Source organism: Megascapheus bottae, chromosome 14 (assembly GCF_031878675.1).
Source record: "Megascapheus bottae isolate mThoBot1 chromosome 14, mThoBot2.hap1, whole genome shotgun sequence".
NCBI lineage: Eukaryota > Metazoa > Chordata > Mammalia > Rodentia > Geomyidae > Megascapheus > Megascapheus bottae.
In genome coordinates this window covers 4737250-4754298 of record NC_143522.1, presented here as the reverse complement: position 1 = coordinate 4754298, position 17049 = coordinate 4737250, and the positions used below count along the sequence as shown (strand labels likewise).

The following is a 17049-nucleotide window of genomic DNA, read 5'->3' as shown; positions in this document are numbered from 1 at the left end:
AATGCCATCTCTCATTTCTCTTCCCTCCTAGGAATCGGCCATGAATGAGCTTTTAGGCATCCTGATTTCAGAATACATATGGCAGCATCTTCTAAGACTTGCTGCCAGTGAGAAGGGAGGTCCAAAACACAAAAATTTCAGAGAAGAACCGCTACCAGTGGCTCACGCTTGTAATTCTAGATACCCAGGAAGCTGAGATCTGAGAATTGCTGTTTAGAGCCAGCTGGACAGGCAAGTTCATGAGTCACTTCTCTAATTTATCACAGCAAAAGCTGTAGTAGATTGGTAGCCTAGAACAAAAGAGCTCAGGGATTCAAGTACCATGACCAACAAACAGAAAAAAAATCCCAGTAAAGGCTGTGTTTTAGGATGGGTAAAGGGAAAGAGGCATAAGATGATAAGTCTCAGCTGGGACCATTTTACATCCCTGCCAGTGGCATATGAAGGTTGCAGCTTCTCCCGTGCTTATACTTGCTATTTATTACTATTGGTCTTTATTACGGCCATCCTGGTGGGAAGATATAAACTGGTGCTGTACTGTGGTTTGATTTTCATTGCCTTGATGGTTAGTAACACTGAACATCTTTGTGCTTTCTGGTCATTTGTAGCAAAATCTATTTTGGTTTTAATGAAATAAGGTTTCACTACATAGTCCACTCACAGTCCACCTGCTTCAGCCCCCTGAATGTCGCATTATAAACATGCCCAACTTGTCTGCATGTTTTGTGTGGGGGATGGTCCTGGGGCTTGAACTCAGGGCCTGGTGTTGTCTCAGGGCTTTTTCACTCAAGGCTATTACTCTACCACTTGAGCTATAGTTCCACTTTCTGGTTTTTTTTTTTTTTTTTTTTTGGAGTAGCTAATGGAAGAGTCTCATGAACTTTTCTGCCTGGATTGGCTTCAAAACATACTTGATCTCAGCTTCCTGAATAGTTAGGTTTATAGGCATCAACCACTGCTGCCCAGCTATCTTCATTTTTTTAAATATGTATCACCTCATTTCTCTCCTCTATATTTAAAAAATTATATTGTGACTGCATTGCAATGATTTGCTCATGCGCATTCCTTCACTGCCTATGAGATGCTTGTGGGTAAAATGCACTGACTTTCTTGTTTATCCTTCTGATAGTAACAAATTACTGAAGGAGCATATGCTTATTTTCCTTCCCCTGGCTGGGGAAGGAAGGAAGCTGAAGGTTGCTTGTAAATTTCATTCCTATAGCTCGTTTCCAACTTCCAGTTAGCACACAAAATTGAAGGCAGGTTTGAGGAGCGGAAAAATAACTTCCAATAAGGACTCTGGAACAAATGTGGGTCTACTACAATGCATAAGTATTTGGGGTTTCCTCCCGCGGCTGTGGGTCAGGCTGCCATGCTCTCATGGCAGTCCCCACCTGGACACAGTGTCCATAGGCTCGCCCTCCACAACACCTCTGTGCTGTTTCTTCCCATCCTAGTTCTTTAGCTGACCCTGTTTTCTGGCACCCTTACCCCATATTTGTGGGGAATCTGAGCTTCCTGTCCAGGCTGCTCTGTATATCTGGCCTGGAAACAATGCTAGTTGTTCCACTGCTGGCTTTGGGGAGATGGAAACGTTTCTGTCTGCCTGAGTCCCCTAGACAAAACAAAGAGAGCTAAATGGATTTCCTCCTGTGGGAGTTGTTGGGAGCCAGGGCTTTGTCTGGAATGATGCAGCATGTAAGAGGAGATGGTAGTATAATAATAATTGTAGTATACTAAGGCTACTTCCCTCCTCCCCAGCACTGTTTTTCTGTACTTTCTGACATAGTGCATACGTGTACCTGATTGCACACACAGCTCTTCTTATGAAACAGCGCATCAATGCTAGATGCGATATCTTCTAACAGTGGCATGTCCTCACTCCCCAGAGCCAAGTGGCTTTGTCTCAACTCATCCAAGGCTTTGGACTTCACTGCAAGTTGATTTTCTATATCCTGGAAGGGTAAGAGGAACAAGGGTTTCAGTGCACAATATCACAAAGCCATCAATGAGATATAGGAGACAGGAATTTCCTCTTTGTGAGTAAAAAATGTTTCTGGAAGCCGGGAGCCAGTGGCACATGCCTATAATCCTGGTTTCTTGATGAGGATCCAGGTTTGAAACCAGCACAGGCATGAAAATCTATGAGACTCTTATCTCTAATGAACCACCAAAAAGCTGAAAGTGGAGATGTGGCTTAAGTGTTATAGTGCTAGCCTTGAGGAAAAATAGCTCAGGGATAGTGACCAGGTCCCGAGTTTAAGCCCTAGGAGCAGTATATGCACATGTGCACACACACACACACACACACACACACACACACGCGTGCACGCGCGCGCACGCAGAGTGTTGCTGGACTATATAAGTAGTATTACATGACTGCCTACACATATGCAATCTAAATTTCTTTGAAATGATCATGAATGCACTTCTGTTAGCTGTAAGCTTGTATACAGAGGCATTATACATAAGGGATGAATAATCTCATCTCAAGCCTCACTTTTTCAGCCAACAACATAATAGCCTTCTCTGATAATTATAACCGGCCAAGCTTGGTTTCCTCTCACTTCTCTAAAACTTTTGGAAATCCTTCAGAATATGTCAATCCTGAAGTTTGCCAGAAAAAGATGGCATTCTGGCAAGTTTCTTGTGAAAGATCATTAAAATGTTCATTTATCATTTTATTTCCTATAATCACTGAGTAATTAAAATGCTAAAATTACACTAGCAGGAAAGCATCTTTTAGGTCTGTTAATAGATGCCCTCGTGGGACTCCTAAGCATCTTCTTAACAAACCTTTACAGAGCCACAGAATGGACAAGTAGCCAGAGGGGTCCAGACAGCCTTCCTCTGACACCAGCTGCATTAAAGAAGACTATTTTGTTAATTTACGTCCATCTCTGTCATGATACAGCCTTTTACAAAGATGCATCTAAGAAAGTAAGATCAAACAAAATAAAATAGGGGAAAATAAGTGAATGGAAAGTATTGGCTCATAGAAAGAATGTAAGTTAGGGTTCTTTGCCAGAGTTCTGACCAAGATGGAAGAAAACTTGTGTGTAGATGGTGCTGGGAGAGGGTGGGGCTACCCAGAATGCTGCAGTCAGCAGCACAGGAAAGGCACAGAGACCCCAGACCTGCTGCTAGTTCAATGTAGTTTTCAAGTGGGGACCGACAGGCAATGATGCTGGCCAGGCAGAACTGCAAATTATACTTACAGGTTAAATTACCTCTTGGTGCCGGTAGGCACAACTACACTCTGAAGTGGCCAGTGTGCATCTGAGGAAGAGCATATTCCAGGAGGCTACCACAGGGCTTCCGTGTTCCCCATCTTAGTCAACCTGAGTCATTATGCTGAGGAAGACACGGTGAATGCTTGGAATGGTTTTGTGTTGGTAAAATTAAAAGCTTAGGAAATAACAATGAATTTGAGGAATGAGTTCTCACTGGTAAAATCATATAGACTCAAGAAGGTGGGTTGGGCTCAGTGACCAATGGAGCCACAATCCCATTCTCTCTTGAACAGGATGTGGGAGCTGCACACAGTCTACCGCTTCATCATGGGCAGCTGGGTGTCCAGTGGAAGTCCCCGTGAGGTTCTGCTTGCAGAATGAGGGCCACAGAACTCACAGAAGAGCAAGGCTCACGGTAAGTGAGCCTTTCTCACAGACTGCTGGCACCAAAGGGCCTGGGTTAAGCTTAGGAGCTAAGGAATGTTCCTACGTGTAATCAAATACTGTCTTTTGTTGTTGTTGGGGGCGGGTGTTGTGCTGGGACTAGAACCCAGACCTTGCACATACTAGGCAAGCACTGTATCACAGAGTCATACCTCCAGCTCTATCTGTTTAATTTCAGGTGAGTGATGAGGCTGTGGACATAAGAATTAAACTTAACTGGGCACTGGTGGCTCATACCTATAATTCTAGCTACTCAGGAAGCTGAGATCTGAAGTTTGGGGTTCAAAGCCAGCCCAGCCTGGAGAGTCGGTGAGAGTCTTATCTCCAAATAATAACCAGAAAATCAGAAGTGATACTATGGGTCCAAGTGACAGAGTGCTAGCCTTGAGCAAAAGAGTCCAGGGACAGAGTCCAGGTGCCCACTTTAAGCCCCATGACCAGCCAAAAGGAACAAAACAAAACAAACCAAGAGTTAAACCTACCCTATATCAGTGGGTGGTGCTATCGAAACGGAACAAAGCAAAGCAAAAGACAAACACTGATCTATGACTTGCTTAGGTTAGACAGCTGCAAGTCTGTGCAGGTGAAGGCAGGTGAGCGAGGGCGCAGCATCACATTTTAAAACTTCTCAGTGTCGGGGGGAGGGGGGGAGGCCCTGCTGCTTGCTGGGACATTTCTGAGCAGCAGCCTAGCTTCTGGACCTTTGCTGGAGACTCACAGCACTGGGTGTGGGAGAGTGATCTGGGGGAGGCGGCTGCAGCAGAGAAGGCTCTGACTCAGGAGATGGCTGGGGCCACTCTAGTCCTGTGTCCCCCCAATGGACTCAGTCACGACTCAGTTTATTATGACTCACTTTCTTCATCTACAAACTGCACAGTCTTTATAAGGCCAGTGTCATAGCCTCAGGAAGACAACATTCAATAAATGCCCTGCCCTCCATTCTCCCCTCGGGATGGATGTGCCCCTCCCCTCATAGACTCCAAGGACTTACAAACTGTAGCCAAATGACAAACACCCCCCAAACACTAGAACCTCCATCTAATAGAGAGCCGGTGAAGGATTTCCCCTCCTCAAGTCAATGTGACCATGGACAAAGACTAGAAGGAGGCACGGAGGAGGCTGCAGGTAGGACGGGTCTGTGCACACCGAGGAAACAGCAGGAGGGAAGACAAAGCGAGTGCTGGGGTAGAGGCAGCGACTCTGGGCTCCTGCCTTGGGTCAGGGAACCCACGTTCTTTATGGAGGAAGGTCATTGAATCTGAGAGCGGGGGACAGAGCGACCTCCCAGGACGGGGCTGCTGCTCACACGGTATGTCCAGCATGGTCCTGTGGCCTGGCCCCATTTCCCAGCTCTGACACTGATGAATGTGATGCTTGTAGGCCATTGGAGCAGAAGGTGTGGGCGCTGCTAGGGCTGGCTAGAAGGAATACGAGGGCCGGGATAAAGAGGCTCGGTCACACCAGGGAGCCGGTACTTCAAGGACGATGTGCCACGGCCAGAGGACAACACCTTCACACGCATTGGTGACTCAGATGCTAGCTCCAAGGGACAAATGGTCCTTTGGAAACACAAGACACAATAGGAGAGGAAAATGATCTTCCTCTGACTAAGTACACAATGAAATTCTAAGAAGAATGGAAAATTGGAGTTGTTCTGCCCAAACCAGACAATCTAATAAAAATGACAAAAATGGACAGCCCTACAAATTAAAATCTTCCTTGAACATATGGGGACATGGGGACAAAAACATGAGAAGGGGTATCAATGTGTGAGAAGTAATGCACCTACTACCTGATGAATGTAATTATAACCCCTCTATACATTATTCTGACAAAACAAAACAAAAAAACCCTTTTCTGATTATGGTGAAAAGCATTATAGCTTGAAATTCTGTAAAACCCATGATAATTATCTAATGGAGATGAGCAGGTATGAATAGTTGAGTACCATATACAGAATGGTGGGTCTATACATTTCAGCTAGGTTTGAGTAAGCACTGTTTGGTACAAAGTACATTATATACGAGACAAAAATCTTCCTTGGTCAGGCACTGGCAGCTCATGCCTGTGATCCAAGCTACTCAGAAGGCTGATGTCAGAGTTAAGGCCTGAAGCCAGCTTGGGCAAAAAAAAAAAAAAAGTATTGAGACTCTCATCTCCAATTAATCAGCAAAAAGCTGGGAGTGGAGCTGTGGCTCAGGTGGTAGAGTGCTAGCTTTGAGCAGAAGAGTAAAGGGACAGTGCCCAGGGCCTGAGGACCAGCCCACATGTACACACACGCACGCAGGCACACAGGCACGCAGGCAGGCAGGCAGGCAGGCAGGCAGGCAGGCAGGCAGGCAGGCAGGCAGGCACGCACGCACGCACGCACGCACGCACGAACGCACGCACACACGCACGCATTCTTGTTGCTAAGCAACATGTGGCTGTGACTACAGCAGCAGCTGATGTGGAGTCTCCAGAAATCACTCTGCAGCCTCCCTCAAGGGCAAAAGTCTGCAGCCCAGCCACGCCCGTGCGCTGGGCAGGATACTGCTGGCTCTCACCTGACAGTCCAGGAGCAGCTTCTCGATGGAGACCACACTTTCAGGTTTTTGCAAAGTCTTCAGCTTCTCTTCTTGTGCCTCAAACCAGTTGTTCAAAATCTGTATTTTGTTTTCATTCTCAGTGATACTTTCCAAAAGTTGTTCTAAATGTTGTATCTAGAAACGATGAAAAAAATCATGAAAAGATTTTTTTTTTCATTTTCAAAGACCTTCGATTAAAGCCCAGTGCTAATGTCTCACATCTGTAATCCGACCTGCTTAGGAGGTTGAGATTTGAGGATCTTGATTCAAAGTCAGTCTGGACTGAAAAACCTGAGGCTCTACTCTCCAATTACTCAGAAAAAGCTATGGATCAAGTGGCAGAACGCCAGCTTTGAGTGAAGAAGCTAAGTGAGAATGCAAGGCGCTGAGTTCAAGCCCCATATGGGCACAAAAACAAAACCCCCTATACTTAAAAATGTAAATGGCACAATATTGTTTCATTACCATAATAACTGGACCCTTTGGAAGAGAAAAGGTAATTTTTTTCCTTTTCAAATTCCTAGTTCTTCACATACTTAGCTATGCTAGTAATTTTGAATGAAAGATTCAGACACCAGGACATTGGATTTAAATTCTCCTTTTAAAAAAAAAGTGTAACATTTCAAACGAAAACAAATCTACTGAGACAGCTGGCTGTTTGGGGTTTTGTACTAATTAAACAAAATAAAGCCATGCTGTTGACATTCAATATTTTTTCAGTGTATCCTTTATTAATATAGAAATAGCTTAAGGAAATTTCCTTTCCCCAAACACTTTTTAAAAAAATTTTATGTGTTTATTTTGTTTTATTGTAAAGGTGATGTACAGAGGGGTTACATTTATGTAAGTAATGAGTACATTTCTTGTTGCACAATGTTATCCCCTCCCTCATTTTCTCCATTTCCCTCCACCTTAATTCCCTTCCCCCACCCCAAACACTTCAATTAGAGCTGCTTACAAACTTATATCAATGCCAACTACAAATTCATTGGTTTAATAAAATAATCAGTTTTCAATTCTGTGACTATTTTTTTGTCAGTTGTGGGGCTTGAACTTAGGACCTGGGTGCTGTCCCTGAGCCTCTTTGCAGTCAAGGCTAATGTTCTACCACTTTGAGCCTCAACACCACTTGTATTTTTTGAGTGGTTAATTCGAGATAATAGTCAACGGGCCTTTTCTGCTCAGGCAGGCTTTGAACTGCCATCTAGATCTCAGCCTCCTAAGTAGCTAGAATACAGGTGCCTGGCAATTTCTTTATTCTAAAACTCACGATGTTTATTAGGTAGTAATCACCATACATGAAGTTTGGTATTGCAATAAGAATTAATGTGATATAAAATATGTTGGTAATTGTTTTAAAAGGCTCTCCAGTATTTTTTCACATGGACATAGTGTATCATTTGATTAATTTTATTCTTTAAAGGTGGAGATTAAGGTATTCTCCAGTTTTGCTAGTACAAATAGTGCTGAACACTGTGTATACTTTTTCTGCTTTGAAGGACTATCTTTACGTAAGTACACGAGGGGCTAGGAGTTTGGCCTAGTGGTAGAGTGCTTGCCTAGCATGCACAAAGACCTGGGTTCAATCAGTACCACATACAAAGAAAAAGCCAGAAGTGGTGCTATGACTCAAGTGATGGAGGTCCAGTCTTGAGGAAGCCCAAGGACAGTGCTCAGGCCATGAGCTTACACCCCAGGACTGGCAAGAAAAAAAATAAGTTCATGAGACCTGGCTTCTGGATGAAGAGATGAGACTTTTATGGTTCTTTAAAACTTCCCCATGGCTTGCATAAAGAACATCAGTTTTGTATGATGGGGTTCATGTGATATTTTGAATATATAATTACTGAGGTGACAGTTTTATAGGGTTATCTACTGATAACTTTATAACTCATCTGTTCAGATGAGTGTCTTGCTTGTTTTTTTTAGGGGGGGGGGGAATTCCTGAATTGACTTCAAACCATGATCTCCCTCATTTCTGCCTCCCAAATACTGGGATTACAGATGTGGACTACAGACTGTACCTGCTGAGCATGACCCCTTTCTTTAAAAAGTTAAAAGTTCTCCTTTTCACTTGCATAGTTGAATTTCCCAAAGAAAAGATATAAAAATTATTTTCATGTCTTTTACATGTGCAACAACTATGAAGAATGGTAAATCTTAATTGTAGATCAATTCTCTGAATGATGTTTTAAATTATCTGGGGAGTGACATCTTACAGGACCAAATCGCGCATCTGACCGTGACCTCTAAGCACACCTTTCTATTTAGGGTTCCATGGACTTGTTGCCACTGGCGGTTCATCTCCCCCAGGTGCTCTGCAAACTCTGTCCTCTCATAGCGTTTGCTTTCCACATCACAGGTGCTCAGTTGAAGTAATGACTGGTTAACGAAGTCGACTATCCACTGTTTGTAGTCCATCTCCATCCTAAATTCCTGGAACACACAAACAAGCACGATTTAACACCGCAAGTCGGAACAGACGCCTGTCAGATGAAATGGAGCTCTCCCGGGCTGGCCTCTAGGGGGCGCCAAGCCCCCTGGAGGAATCAAGCCATCACTGTGAGCAGTACCTTTCCATTCTGTCCCTGCCCCGTCAGGTGGGTGCTGGGAGTAGAGATTTTTGGGAATTGTACCTTCCTGGAATGGAGGACACACTGTTTTCAAACAGACTGGGGAGTTCAAGGGTACAGCTATCATCACTAGAACAAATGACCAAGGCCCCTGTCTGATGAAGGGTTCCTGTGAGAGCCAATTGGGAACTCTAGGTTTCTGGACCACGCTGGGATCTCAAGGAGACAGAAATGAAGTTCCCCCAGAAAACCCCAGATGCCTTTAAAGAACTCTGCCAATTCAGGCAGCTTCTCTGCTCCTTGGGGGAACAGTCTAGGCCTCAGGGGTAGTTTGGATGGCTCTAAGTGCTATAGCAATCCTAAAACTACCCTGCACCAGCCATATGTCTGTCAAGTTTGGTAGCTACTGAGTTTTATCCAGAAAGTTCTAGCATTCCCTATGCAGACTGGGGAATCAAGAAGCGGGGACCATGTGCTATGTGCTAGGTAAACTGGAGCCTATGTAGACTTTTGATTATTATACCATGTACTTAAGTTAGGATGTGACAGCAGATAACAGCAAAATCTGCTGTTAATATTATCCTTGATGATGAAGCCATTCCTGTTCCACCTCCAAAACCCGCAGGCCCTCTGAAAGCAATAACCTGGCTCCTTTTCCTTCTGCATTCCTAGTGACCAGTACCCTGCCCCCCACACAACTTTTATGTCTCTGCTTTGTTTCATGTTCAATTAAATCTACTTGATATGAAATACCAGGGAAAAGGCCACCAACTTTTCTTTCCTTGTTCTTTTACTCAAAGGATGTTCATAATACCTCCCGAAGGCTAGCTCTTGGGCTAGGTGTGTGTTTCTGAGAGGTGAGTCATGGTGAGCTTGAAAACAAAAGATGACATGGTGAAACAAGAACTAGAAGTAGCACCATGGAGGCCTCTCCTCAGGAAGTCTGCTAATCTGGAAGCCGGAGGGACAGGTCAGTGCCCGATACTGATTGAATCGACTGACTCTCAAAGACCACTCAGAGGACATCTACTGCCAAAGTGGGCAGGCTGACCCAGGCAAAGGTATAGCACCCATGAAAGCATGAGGAGGAGAGGAGGGATGAGGCAGGGGAGAGATAGAAATCATCAGTTTCAACAGTCAGGATTGGTAAAATGAGACCGGGAGGTTATGTGGAGAAAGCATGTGCTGATGGGAGCGCCTCAAAGAATCAAATCATGTACATATGCTTACTGCTCTAGATCTTATTCCCCAAATTTGCTTTTCTTAAATTACATGTCTGGGGGAAATCTCATTAGATTGCTGCGGGAATGTACACAAATGCAAAATCTCTATGGTAGGTGGTTTGGCGATTCCTCAAAAAACTAAACATAGAACTCCCCTATGATCCACACTTGGGCATCCACCCAGGATGCAGTAAAGAAACTTGCACGCCCATGTTCACTGCTGCACTGTTGACAGTCGGCAAGTTATGGAAACAGCACAGCTACCCTACAATGGACAAATGGATCAAGAAATGTGGTATCATATATAAATACATATATATATATCACTGATATACATATGTATGTACATATATATCACACAATGGAATTTTATTCATCCAGCAAGAAGAATAATTTTATGTTATTTACAAGGCCACAGAAAATCCTGGAAAAAATTTGGTCAAATGACTAAGTCAGGCTCAGAGAGACAAAGAATGTATCTCTCTGAGAATGTACATTTCCCTCATCTATGGATGTTAGATCTAAATTGTAAACATTTATGAAAAATATGTTCAAGTTTATAGGCATACACACACAAATTGACTAAAGAATAGTACACTGAGGGGAGGGCCACAGTGGTCTAACTCCTTCAAATTACTATTGACAGTTTAACAAAATGACCAAGCTAAGGCGAGTTCTGGGTGTCAGGAGAGGGAAGAGGTCAAGGGGAGGTGGAATATGAATGGAGAGGAATGGCAGGTGGCTGGCTACAGTCATAATAGTTGATGTACACTTGTGAAAAAGGAACCAGGTAACTTGAGAGGACAGATGGGGTTGGGAGAGTCGGGGAGAATGATGAAAGAGGTGTCGATGATCAAGACGCAATGCACTCATAAGCTGACCTGGTAAACTGAAACTCTTCGGCAAAACTACTTAAAGATAATTTAAAAAATTATAAACAGGAGCCGGAAGTTTGGCCTAGTGGTAGAGTGCTTGCCTAGCGTGCACAAAGACCCGGGTTCAATTCCTTGGTATTCACATACATAGAAAAAAAAGAGCTGGAAGTAGTGCTGTGGCTCAAGTGGTAGAGCTCTAGCCTTGAGAAAAGTCTGAGGACAGTGCTCAGGCCCTGAGCTCAAGCCTAGGACTGGCAAAAAAAATTATAAACGAAGTAAATTATGTCTCTATATCTGATGGTTCAATTTTTCCCTTCCCAGTGATGTGTGAAAAGACCTGGGCTCCTTTCAGATCCTCACCTTGAGCTTCCGCAGGAAGGCTTTCACCGCTGCAGAGCTCGGGGACGGCCTGGGTGCCACCCCTGTGATTTCACCTTCCACGCTATTCATCCAGCTCTTCATTTCTGTGATTGCTTCCCGGGACGACAATTTCTCCATCTGAAGCTGCAAAGACAAAACGATTTCCATTTAATTACCGCAGTTAACAAGATGAAACAGGGCATCACTAAAGGTATCTGGTTTGATAGAAGGTCTTTCTACATAATTATGCAGGTTACCCACAAAAACCAATGCAGTGTTCAAGAGTAGAATATATAAAACTCCCCCTACCATGGTTTAAAACAAAAATCAACCCTTCACACAAGTAGCATAGTGGCAGATACTCTGAGAAATAAAGCAATTAAGCTTGATGTCTTTCTTAAGAAAGATCTCATTGGAGGAGAGTCCTGTAATTAAGATTTATATTCAGTGGTGCCAGAGAAAACGAGGCAATGTTAATGAAAATTACTGAGTCAGAAAAAAAGATGTTAGCAGAGTCATGTGCTAATAAAGGAGTGCTAATTTACATGCTGAGTCTTTCAGTGCTCACCTGGTGAAGTTTTTCTTGAACGTCTGGAAGCTGAGTTATCAGCATTGTCCACTTCTGTTCAAACTGTGCTAACGAAGCCCGCAGGGTGGCCGTGTCTGCGGCTTTCAGGTGGAGCAGTTGGTTCCCAGTACTCAGCACGGCAGACTTGAGCGAGGACTTCTCATCCACTTCCTTGGAAAATTCCTAAAGAAAAGGTTTTCAAGATCAGAAGCTTGTCCGATTTAAGTACAGTCAGAACAATTAGCATGCACAACTAAATACAGCAAATGTCTGAATACAGGTACAGATATACACATTTTGCCTAAGTGTTAGGACTCTTCCAGGTACCAAATAGATACTGGAATACAAAAAGCCTGCTAACAAGTGGATTTCATCTTTTAAAAACACACAAGACATTCCAATGTCAATTTTTACAAGAAACTATGAAATCTAACACAATTATAACTAATTTTTAAGGGTATTGTACTTTAATCCTATAATAATTTATTCAAGTCTTATCAGTCATTTTTAATCTAAAATACTTAAGTGCTTTCAAAATACTATATGTATTATTTTATATTATGAATAAATCTGTACTACTACCACTCTATCAATGGCTTTTTAACCTATTCTGGTATCTCTGACTCTTTCATTTTATTTTATTTATTTTTTTATTTTTGCCAGTCCTGGGCTTGGGCTCAGGACCTGAGCACTGTCCTTGGACTTTCTCAAGGCTAGCACTCTACCACTTGAGCCTCAGCACCACTTCTGGCTTTTTGCTATGTATGTGGGTACCGAGGAATTGAACCCGGGTCTTTGTGCATGCTAGGCAAGCACTCTACCACTAGGCCAAACTCCCGGCCCAAGACTCATTTCTATTTTATCTTATTATTTTGTTGGTTATGGGGCTTGAACTCAGGGCATGGGTACTGTCTCTGAGCTTTTTCTCTCAAGTCTAGTACTCTACCATATTGAGCCATAGTCACGTCTGATTTTCAGGTGGTTAATTGGAGGTAAAGACTCATGGACTTGCCTGCCCAGGATGGTCTTGATCCATGATTCTCAGCTCTCAATCTCCGGAGTAACTAAGATTACAAGTGTGAGCCACCACTGCCTAGCAATTTGTTTTTGTTTCTAAAGATCAATATCTATTCTTATAAAAATGTTTAACATATAAAATGTTTTCTATTGTGCAAGTTTCAAGTATATTTAAAAATCTCACATTTCTAGATCAAAGGAAGTAGCCATAGGTATAAGCTATGAAAAAAATAGGAAACAAAATAGCTATGGAAAAAGACCAAAAAGATTTCATAAATGTGTATTTCAGGGATAAAAACCCAAGGTTCTCATGCATATCCTAGGAAAGCACTCAAACACTGAACTTACTCACAAATTCTAAGTTCATTTTATATTACAAAAATAATACTTTTCTATGAAAAAATATATTTTTACTGGCTTTTGTTCATACATGTTAATTCAACTTTCACTAATAATATTCAATAAATTTGATTTCTTCATCATAAGTCTTTGCTCTACACATTATTTGATGACAGCACCCTTGCTACTTTTCTCTTGATATTTATTTCTGACTAATAATTATCCAGGGGTATTCTCTGTCAACTTACAAAAAATTTGTTTATGTTGCTCCTGATTGTATCCAGGTCCTGAGACGCATTGAGGGACTGCTCTTTCCAGTAATTCAAAGTCTGCTGAGAAGATTCCAACCACTTGATGAATTCATCCGAATCTCTGTTGTAACTGACAGGAGCAAACGTGGGAGGGAAAGAAATGAGTTGTGCACTCTGCTGATATTGTAGCTCTTGCTTCAGAAACTCATCATCTTTTTTTTCCATATATTTTTTTTTGTAATTAATAGAAGGGTTACATTATACTCACCAGATAGAAGATGCATAATTTTACAAACATTGATACCCTTTCTCATGTCATGGTCCCTATTTCCTTCTCCCCCCCCCACCGCTCGTCTTGGTTTCCTCCCTTCCCTATCCAATTTCAAATAACCAATTAAGCATATATGAAATATATCAGATAACAAGGTGAAATATTGTAACTATGAGATAACCAAAGGACAGCAAAAAAGTTGAGAAATAACAGTACATTAAGGACAACAGTCACTCATTATATGGCTTTTGTTTCTATATCCTAGAGGTCCTTTCATTTAGTGTCATATACTATATGGCCTTATGTATCTAGGTTTGTTCTATTGAAAATCTCTGCTAGGAGAGCCCAAGGTTTCTACTGATTATGACAAATGAGGGAAACCATTGAGCCTATGTTCCTTTGAGTCTAGCTTACTTCACTTAATATGATTTTTTCTAAGTCTTTCCATTTCCTAACAAATGGGGTGATGTTGTTCTTTCTGACAGCAGCATAGAATTCCATTGTGTATAAATACCACATCTTGTGGATCCACTCATCAACTGAGGGGCATCTGGGTTGGTTCCATATCTTTGCTATGGTAAATAGTGCTGCAATGAACATTGCTGTGCCAGTGGATTTAGTATGTCCTTGTTTCTGGACAATTGGGTAAATGCCAAGTAGTGGAATTACTGGGTCATTGGGGAGCTCTATGTTTATTTAGTCTTTTGAGGCACTGCCATACTGCTTTCCATAGTGGTTGAATGAGTTTGTACTCCCACCAACAGTGTAGTAGTGATCCTCCTGGCCACATCCTCTCTAGCTTCTGTTCAGAAATTCATCATCTTGATAATGCTTTTCACCTGTATTACACCATGCCCCAAGATTCCTCACTATGAGTAATCAAAAATAAAAAGGCAGGTTGAGTGCCAGTGGATCACGCCTATAGTCCTACTACTTAGGAGGTTAAGATCTGAGGACCACAGTTTGAAGCAAGTTGGGCATTAAAGCCATGGAGACACTTATCTGCAATTAAATAGCAAAAAAAAAAAAAAGTGGAGCTGTGGCTTAAGTGGAAGAGGACTACCCTTGAGTGAAAAGCTAAGGAACAACACCCAGTACCAGAGTTCAAGCTCCACTATTGGCACAAAAAAAGTAAAATAAAATTAGGAATCAGGTACTGGTGGCTCACACCTATAATCCTGGCTACTCAGAGCTTTGTGTATGGTAGGTAACCACTATCATAAAGCTATGCTCTCAGCCCCTGTGAGACTCTTCTTTCCCATAAACTATGCAGAAAAAGCTGGGAGTGGTGCTGTGGGTCAAGTGGTAGAGCGCTAGCCTTGAGCAAATGAAGATCAGAGCCAGGGCCCAGGCCCAGAGTTCAAGCCCCAGGACCGGCAATAAATAATTAAGACACAATTCTTAATACTCATAGAAATGTGTCCATGCTCCCTAGCCAACCAGTTTCAGTAGCCAGTACCAGAGTCCCCTCAGGCCAGATTAGATGTAGATGCTTCTGACTGTCATAGAACACAGTCCCATCTGAGACTACATAAAAGATCCAGTCAGTGACAGAATCCTTCTGTGGCTTATCAACAGTAAAACTTGAAGCTACCCCACTACTCAGAACGCATACCTGCATAGATGTTTGAGGAGTGTCTGCAGCCTGTGGAGTTCATGCTCAATTTTCTTATTCAGCGACAACCACTGCTCTTCCAATTTCCCAATGTGGGTTTCCAGCTCCGGGCAGTGCACGGATGCCACCAGCTGTTTACCTTCATTCAGGGTTTGGGAAAGCCGGGCATGCTTTCCATCAATGTTTCTCTTTATTTGCTAAGAAAAGCACAGGATGAATTTCTTTAAAATTTAAATCTATCTACCTGTTCACAAATACTTCTTTTAAAAATCCACATGATAGGCTACTGAAGAGACAGACACCTTCCCAACACTTAAGCTTGCATTCCTGCTGGACAGATGTGATTCAATGGCAACATAATCCAATACAACCTTGAATCCACAATCCTCTGCCTTAGCCTCTCTGGTGCTGGCATTACAGCCTGGCTTCAAGTCTTTTTTTTTTTTTTTAAACTGCTGGTTAACAGCTTTTATTTGACTCCTACTCTATCCAATTAGGACTAAATTGTGTAATAAAGGTAAATATATATTATATATGTTGAGGCCCATAGTTTACCAACTTTTCCCCTTCAATTTCATTGAAGTGAGAAATGACACCCATCTCCAGAGACAGTAACAAGACTGATGGTCTGTACTCTATAATAAGAGAAAGAAACCATAGCTTAAGAGGCAGGAAGTTCACAGAAAGTTAATGAAGTAGTCAGGTCTTCCAACCCTAGGCCAGATACATGTCTATGCAGAACTGCTTTTGGCTGAATGTGCAGTCCCTCAATGCGTCTAAGCTGACTTGGGTGGTGAACAATATTTCATTTCCTCCTAGATTATTCTGCCTGAAAACACAGCCCATGAGTGTATGAATCACACTGCTGAGAATTTAAATGAGCAAGCAAGTACCTGGTAAAATGAAATCCTTTCCACTAGTCTCTCCTCTGTCTCTTCCACCAAACTCACAGAGGGCAACGTGGCCAGAAGAATTTCCAGGTCCCTCTCAAGAGCAGCATACTTTTCATCAAAGTCTTCCCATTTCTGGAGAATCAACAATATTACATCAGAGGGCTCTAGGTTTCTACATTGTCAAATGACCATTTACCAGAAAGACAGAAAGGAATGCCAAGATCATACAAAAGGAAAGCACAGATTCCAGAAGGAACTGAGGAATGTATACCATTCTACAAAGATTCTTGTTTTTATTTTTAAAAAAAGTCTAGTTGGCATGTATACCATTTAGGGGAGTGGGCAGTACTGGGGCTTGAACTCAGAGCCTGGCCACTGTCCCTTATCTTTTTCTCACTTGAGACATACATACCTCCACTTCTGTTTTTTGTTGTTGTTGTTATTTTTTTTTATTGTAATTAGTAAAAGGGTTACATGATATTTGCCAGATAGAAGGTGCATTAAGTCACATACACTGATACCCTTTCACATGTCTTGGTACCCATTACCCCCCCCCCCCCCCGCCACACTCCCCACCTCCACTTCTGTTTTTTTGCTGGTTAACTGAGGTAAGAGTCTCATAACTCTTTTTGGAGACAAACACAGAAATACAATACTTATGGGCCTTTTTATACTGTTATAAGATTAAAAATATATTTAAATATATATGAGTCAGACTTTTCTGGCCAGGATGACATCAAACTATGATCTGTAGCTGCAACTATAGGTACGAGCCACCACGCTTGGCCTTAAAGAGGATCCATTAGAAACGTAATAACCT

At 42.3% G+C, this 17049-nt stretch overlaps 1 protein-coding gene across 2 annotated transcripts in view; it reads right to left on the bottom strand.

The window, feature by feature from the left end:
• Syne2 (spectrin repeat containing nuclear envelope protein 2) overlaps window positions 1-17049 on the bottom strand; it is a 276157-nt gene that overhangs the window by 59620 nt on the left and 199488 nt on the right. For both annotated transcript variants that reach the window (XM_090344255.1, XM_090344252.1), the window contains 8 exons: window positions 16230-16361; window positions 15337-15533; window positions 13448-13580; window positions 11844-12026; window positions 11276-11419; window positions 8504-8680; window positions 6224-6379; window positions 1803-1955 (listed from right to left, as the gene is read on the bottom strand). In XM_090344255.1, the coding sequence (XP_090200381.1) occupies window positions 1803-1955; window positions 6224-6379; window positions 8504-8680; window positions 11276-11419; window positions 11844-12026; window positions 13448-13580; window positions 15337-15533; window positions 16230-16361 (1275 nt within the window). The remainder of the gene's footprint in view (window positions 1-1802; window positions 1956-6223; window positions 6380-8503; window positions 8681-11275; window positions 11420-11843; window positions 12027-13447; window positions 13581-15336; window positions 15534-16229; window positions 16362-17049) is intronic.